The sequence below is a fragment of the Montipora capricornis genome, chromosome 12 (genome assembly GCF_036669925.1).
Source record: "Montipora capricornis isolate CH-2021 chromosome 12, ASM3666992v2, whole genome shotgun sequence".
Taxonomy (NCBI): Eukaryota; Metazoa; Cnidaria; class Anthozoa; order Scleractinia; family Acroporidae; genus Montipora; species Montipora capricornis.
This window is the reverse complement of record NC_090894.1, coordinates 9,296,028-9,302,730: the sequence shown is the minus strand read 5'-3', so window position 1 is coordinate 9,302,730 and position 6,703 is coordinate 9,296,028. Positions and strand designations below refer to the sequence as shown.

General features: G+C 38.8%; 2 protein-coding genes across 3 annotated transcripts in view; one reads left to right on the top strand and one right to left on the bottom strand.

Moving 5' to 3' along the window:
- The window catches only part of LOC138025420 (proline-rich protein HaeIII subfamily 1-like), a 3,507-nt gene extending 1,195 nt beyond the window's left edge, over positions 1–2,312 (top strand). The window contains exon 3 of the mRNA XM_068872637.1: positions 1,870–2,312. Coding sequence (XP_068728738.1) covers positions 1,870–2,312 — 443 coding nt within the window. The remainder of the gene's footprint in view (positions 1–1,869) is intronic.
- A 120-nt stretch (positions 2,313–2,432) lies between these two features.
- Positions 2,433–6,703, bottom strand: LOC138026587 (tRNA (guanine(6)-N2)-methyltransferase THUMP3-like). 2 transcript variants are annotated; one of them, XM_068873996.1, is made up of 4 exons: positions 6,124–6,703; positions 4,966–5,305; positions 4,346–4,508; positions 2,433–3,457 (listed from the first exon to the last, which is right to left on the bottom strand). In XM_068873996.1, exons 1-4 carry the CDS (start codon positions 6,646–6,648, stop codon positions 3,130–3,132), a joined length of 1,356 nt encoding a protein of 451 aa, XP_068730097.1. In that variant the 5' UTR covers positions 6,649–6,703; the 3' UTR covers positions 2,433–3,129. The 2 variants fall into 2 exon arrangements, with proteins under 2 accessions (XP_068730097.1, XP_068730098.1); XM_068873997.1 differs by having other exon boundaries at positions 6,130–6,667.

Here is a 6,703-nt window from a genome sequence, read left to right as displayed (position 1 = left end):
TTTAACCAAAATTTCCTTCTTAAAATAGCTTTCTAACCTTGTGAAATCCAAAAACACGTGCAGGCCGCTATCTTGGATTCATGTATAATTTATATGTGATGTCAGTGAGCTCAGCTGATCCCACTCTTCTCTTGGAAATGTGAACAACATGAACGGTGTTTTGTCCGTTTCAAGCTTCCCGCAAAACTTCAGGTTGAGCTCAAGGACGTCACGTATAATCCAAGATGGCAGCCTGCATGTGTGTATTTTTAACAAGGATTTCAGGAGGTTATAAAGCTATTTCAAGATTGAAATTTTTTTAAAATTCATCGTGAGGTGCTTTCATCCTCCACATGACCCCAAATTTGATCATTTTAAGTTGTTGTCAAGACAAGAATGGCAAAGAAAAATGTTAAAGTCACGTGCAGGGTGTGCAAAACTATTGTTTTTTGTTAATTACACCTATTCTTTTGTGGCATTCTTGTTGCCATTGTCATCTTCCTTGCTGAAGGTCCCTAATTATGGAGTGTGGTGATTGTCTGCTTGGAAACATAACTTGGAGAAGCATAGCCAATAATCATGGATTAGACATAGCTCTTTTGTTTAGTGAACATTAGTGGTGGAAATTGGTTGAGATTTCACATTCGATCATCAGAAATAATCAGATTGCCCCAACCGATCGATCATCGATTATAATTGGAAAAATCTACCAATAAGCATTCCACATATTTTTCATCTAAATAGAAGTCAAAGTGGGCCCTTCCTTCACTTGATGAAAACCAAAATATTCCCACACTTTTGACCTGGCGTTTCCAGGATAGCGAAAGATCTCCAACTCGTCCATTTTAGCCGCCATGTTGGACTCGTCAACAACATGTAAGCGAGGCATGTCTGAGAGAGGACACTGGGAATTGGGGAGAGATTGGGGAGAGCGAAACAAACATTTTCAAGCCAAAACGAACAATTGTTCATCTTGGATCAGAGGTGACATTATCTTCCTCTGGTGATTTGTAAATACATTTGAGATCTATTTCAAAACTTATTTTGGATGGTAGTGATACTACAAACGCAAAACAGTGAGCTTGTAATTTATACTTTGGTTCAGTTGTTTACGAAATACAAAGCGGCTTAGCATGCCACATCTTTCAAATAAGCGTGAGGTATTTGAAGTGACAACAACACAGCGAACAGGGTACCGCCAGGTAAACACAGGCAATCTTAGATTATATCTGCTGTTGTGACTTAGAGGTTAGAGTCCATGAAAAAAGACAACTCACACAAGAGTTGACAATACTTTTATTTGTCCCCAATAAATTTTTAATTTTTCGGCGACAATCGATTATGAAAAAAGCAAAATCGATTGTCGCGTCGCTTGAACTTTTCGATCAACTTTCGATTATAATCGATCATCGGCCCACCACTAGTGAACATACACAATGTACTACACGTACAAATGCTGCAAATAACCTGTACAACAGTTATGTTTTATATCACTCAAAGCTCCATATTAGATAGTGATTGCCCTGGTCCAAAATACGAAGTAGGGAATGGTAACTCTAGTGTTTGCTTACCAGTAATGCATTTCGCTAAATTAAATAACCCCCACCCCCACCTGTGCTTCCATAGACCTTTTTGCAGATACGGTGGCCATTTTGATTTCTATTGTTTCGAAAGATATTATGGGATGCTCAGGGGGCAAATTAATATGCATTTGCCCCCTGGGCATCCCATAATAGCTATTTGAAACAATAGAAATCAAAATGGCCGCTGTATCTGCAAAAAGGTCTATGGTTCTTACCAGTAATAGACGGATTACGGTAAGTAGTGATAGAAGAATAATCTAATGAGATTATGCTGATTTGTTTGTTTTCACTGTTTTTCTCTAAACAGCTGGTCCTCCACCACCATATGGACAGCCATCACCTTACCCAACTGGACCACCGGCTGCACCTCCAGGGTATGCCCCTTATCCGCAAGGTGTTCCTGTGCCACAACCTACCTACCCATCTCAACCATATCCCCAGCAGCCACCAGGACATTACTATCCCAACCCTCCTGCTGGCCAATATCCACAGCAACAGTATTATCCTGCTCAAAATACGACCTACGTCCAAGGTGGCAAGCCACAGACTGTGTATGTTCAACAGCCTCAGCAGCGGCATAGTGGTCGTAACAACATGATGATGGGAGCTGCAGCCGGAGTTGTTGGTGGTGCTGCAATGGGTTACATGCTGGGACACACTGTTGGGGGATTTGGACATGGCGGCTTTGGGGGATGGGGCTCTGACCATTCATGGTCCTCGGGGGGTAGTTTTGGTTGTGATTTTGACTAAGAATAATAATTATTAAATTTAATCTTAATTACTGCAGTCTTTGTTGGTAACCCTGTGAGTTGGCTTTTTATCACAGGGTAAGTAACAACCTGCTGGTAGGCTATTTAAGCAGAGACAGTGTACATTCAAGTGCCATCTTTATTTCCACATAATCCATTTGAGCATTAGCCCTAGAAATGTAAATGGCCCCAAGGAAGGACAAAGAAAAACTCTGGTGAGGGTGAGAAATGAAACCATCACCTCTGGATCAGAGAATGAGCTACAAAGTCACACAGGTGCACTCTATATGCTCGATACTTCACTGCAATGAACATATGCAAGAAATGAGAATGCTAATACAGAGTACAGTGGTACCTCTCGTTTGGGACATCTCCCTTCAGGGGACAGAATTTGGTCCTAGAAAAATGATTGATACTAATCTTTGTATCCAACCCAAGCTCTATTCAGGGAAAACCTGTCCTGTTCCCGAAGGTGTCCCTTGAATGCAGGTCCCACTGTATAAGGTAATACAGTGGTGTGGTTTTTATCACTCATATGGGTTGAATTTTATGTAAAATAAAAATATTATTGATGATTTTGCTCCACTGAAGTTTATTTTATCAGCACAGCCTGGACAGTGCCATTGTTGTAAATTTAAAATACTCATTGTTGTCGCTGAAAATAGTCTTTTGGTAAGATGATCATCACAAAAATAATAATGTTCTGTACTTTACTTTTTGCAACATGTCCAGAAATTTGTCATGAATCTTGAGTCCAACCGGCAGGACGTTTCCTTGTAGGATTGTGGATTCTGCATTTCAAGTGGTTAATCAAGTTATCACTTTTTTGTTCTTGACAGCACATACAATCCTGCTTTTAAGCCTCCCATATTAATCCACAAAGTCAAGTCCTTTTTCCACTGTACTGTTTTGTTAAGAACTTGTCCCATCACTCTCTTGTCCTGTGTAAGTAGCACAGCCCTGCCAGACCCTGCACAACACACCCGCGCCATTTCCTGAAGGGCTTCAGGGTATAACTTCCAGTTTTCATGTTTAGACCCACTTTTCTTGCCAAAGGGCAAATCAGAAATAAAAACATCAACACTGTTGGATTTCAGGGGAAGATTGCAAACATTCCACTGATAAACATCAAGAGGGGGAGTTTTCCTGTCGTTTTTAAAGAAAAATAAAATGCACAATCATTACCCTACAAGAAGATGGAGGTCTTTCTGTACTTGAACACAAAAATCACATGGCATCTAAACAATATTAACATTCTAAAACAATAATCATCACCTACTATTTAAGAGATCCTTCAACTTTAAAAAAAAAATTAACTGTCAAGTAATATTCTCTTTTTTATGGAAACTAAAATTTTGGACATAATGCATCTATTCAGTAAATTTCAGTGGTAATCATGTTTTTCTCATCATTCCACCTTTATTATGTAGATACTGATGAAATATTAGGCTTTTACTTTTTACTAAAGTATCATATCTTCACCATGTGCAGTGCAGATGTTATCTTTTAATAATGTTTCACAGGTGAGGATAGTTATACAGTTGTAGGTGTCATCACAGTGAGTAACTTGATTAGCCAATAAAAAGCGTGCAAGATACTTTTGTGCTGAAATATTGTTCTCTACTACATAAACATATTTATGGCTCAATTTGACATTACTATGGTTTGTTTTCATAACTTCCATATCTTAGTTACACAACAAGCATTTTAAATTTTAACAGTTGGTAACCACTGTTTTGCCATTTTGAAAATGAATAAAACAAGTTTTTGTAATCTTCCACATTTTATCAGTATCTATACAGAATGTATTACATGGCCACTTGGGGATATGAATTTTATCTTCTCATTCTATTAGTATCTGTGCCCACTTGTGAGATACATGTAGTTATGCTATCAGCACTCAAAGATAAAATTTGTATCCCCACATGGCCATGTGTAATATTTTCTTTATCTTCTTCACTTCAAGAACATAGAAAAGTCTTTTCTTTAAAATTTCAGGGATCTTTGTCCCTGTGTACTGATAATGACACTTGCCATTTATTTTGCTGCTGTCCAGCTGCACTCCGAACATTTGCTAGTGTTCTGGGAGGAGCCAGCTCATGATTGTCTCCACACAAGTGCATGCATGTGGGCCAATTCAGAACAGCTTCAATAGGAATGGATCCACCTCCACACATAGGGTCACAAATAACTTCACCTGAACAATGGGAATGAAAATAAATTGTACCAAGTTAAAGTGCACATAAGCTTCTCTTTGTGACAATCAAAACATGACCCTATCATCCTGAGCATTGTAGGAGCTCTTGAAAGGTACACACTGTTGCTACTCAAACCGAAAACAAAAGACTAAACAACCTAATCAATAATGTTAACTTGGAAAAACAACAGATGTCGTTACAATTCCAAAATTAATGATCGCCAGCTTACAAGACCTGCTGTGCTACCCAACAACATCTAAAATATTTTTTACTGTATTAACGTAGTCAAATGAACACACAATGTATTAAAGTTAATCATAATCTTCTCATTAAATTATCCTAGGAGCTCAATAATAATATTATCTAGAATCTTATGATAATTATACGGGTGTTGGATTTAAGAAACAATGTTATGTTAGAGTCTTAGAAAATTGTATGCAGTGATTCATATCTTACCCGTTTGGATGTTTGCAAGCTTCAGCATGCAGTATGCTATGGAAGATTTCAATGTTGTTGGACCAAAGTGAGCAATATTTCTTTTTCCTCTACTTTCCTTTGTCAGTGCAACACCAATTACTACATTACTTTCAACAATGTTAAGGAGAACTTCAATGTCTGGATTACTCAGGTCCACAGGCCAACCAAACCAATCATTGATACCTCCACCAAATTTAGCAGCAGCCTCTGGGGATGAAAAGGTGTGTTTTTTGCCAGTACGAGTGCATGTAACACGAAATCGAGGTAACATTAGGCTTTCACTTCCAGATGGTATATATTTTTTCAATGTGCAATCGAACTAAGAAGAAAAATCAGTATAATTCATGAGTGAATTTGTTTATTATAATACTTCACAGTTGGTGGAAAGGCATGTACTGTATAGTAAATTAATGGAAAGGTGGTATGGTAAATGGTTTGTTTTCACTATCCACAATACCCTGAAAAGGTCTCTCTGTGCCACAGCACAAAACTCAAATGTTAACGTACCAAGATGCAAAAACAAATGTGTAGTTTCAGACCAAGAACTTTCATCGGTTGGCACAGTCTACCACCTTGGGTGATAACATGTTTACATGTGTAACTTCGAGGCTGATGTGAGGAAAGTATAACTAGCGAGTTTTAGCATCGACAACAAGTGTGATTCAAGTTTGAGTGCTGGGATTTTGATTAGTGCGAAGCCCCGTGTGCTCCACTTGTCCAGGCAAGTTGGTCTGCAACGACTTTACATCGAAACGTTGTAGCGGAAAGTATGAGTTTGTCTAAAGGAAATTGAGTTTGCTTTTCGCTGCTTACTATGAAGGACTTCCACTAGAAAAAGTGGAAACACCAGCAACTCACTCAAAACTGGCAATGAAATGTGTTCATCCCTTTGATAATAGTATTTTTCAGAAGACTGGATATGGAACTTGTATATAAACTTACTTAAAAAACGTACAGGGCACAACTTCAAGAACGAGTGCAAGTTGTACTTGTTCTTGTATTCACACTTGTTGGCAATGCTAACATTCCCTATCACTGATTCACTGCAAGTTATACTATTCTCAAGCTTGCACTTATTGAGTGAAGGGAAGTTTTGAGGATCAGGAACGAAGGAGGGAGTTGTGTTTCATTTCTCACCCTAACCTCTTCCTCCTTGTCACAATCTTCATTGTTGTGCTTACTTCTTTTTGCTGGAGCCTCTCTGTTGTCGTTTTCAGTCACATTCAAATCAACACCATCTTTTCTTGTATCCTGGCAGTCTTTTTTTACGGCGTGCTCTGCACTAAGAGCCTCAAACTTCACCTCATCAGGAGGGAGTTCCCTTTTGAAGAGTATGCCAGCATATCCTGTAAACTGTTTCCATAAAGAAAGCGCTAGATCCCACTTCAATTCTTGGGGTAATTTGTAGAACTTTTCAAGAATCTCTGGACTAAAGCAATCAAGTAATTCGTTGTTGCCTTGAAATTCCTTCACCACAACAAAAAGATGCTCAACTGACCGAAGAGTTTTTATTTCAGGAAACGAATTAACTGGGATTTCAAAATATATGCGGCCTCTCCCTTCCCTCACAGATGTAGAGCCGAGCTTCTCTTTACACTCTCCCGCGGCTACAGATTCAAATCCAGTAGAAACGGTAGCACACACTGTCACAGGAGCAGCCATATTTGTACTAGGGAAGATGGTGTCTATTTCACCTCGTGTAAGCGGTCACGAAATC

Excerpts from the sequence above, each read along its gene's own strand:
- LOC138026587 (XM_068873996.1), bottom strand. The coding sequence starts at position 6,648 with ATGGCTGCTCCTGTGACAGTGTGTGCTACCGTTTCTACTGGATTTGAA. Across the intron at positions 4,509-4,965 it reads GCTTGCAAACATCCAAACGG|GTGAAGTTATTTGTGACCCT; the intron begins GTAAGATATGAA and ends CCCATTGTTCAG. Across the intron at positions 3,458-4,345 it reads GGACAGCAGCAAAATAAATG|GAAAACTCCCCCTCTTGATG; the intron begins GCAAGTGTCATT and ends TAAAAACGACAG.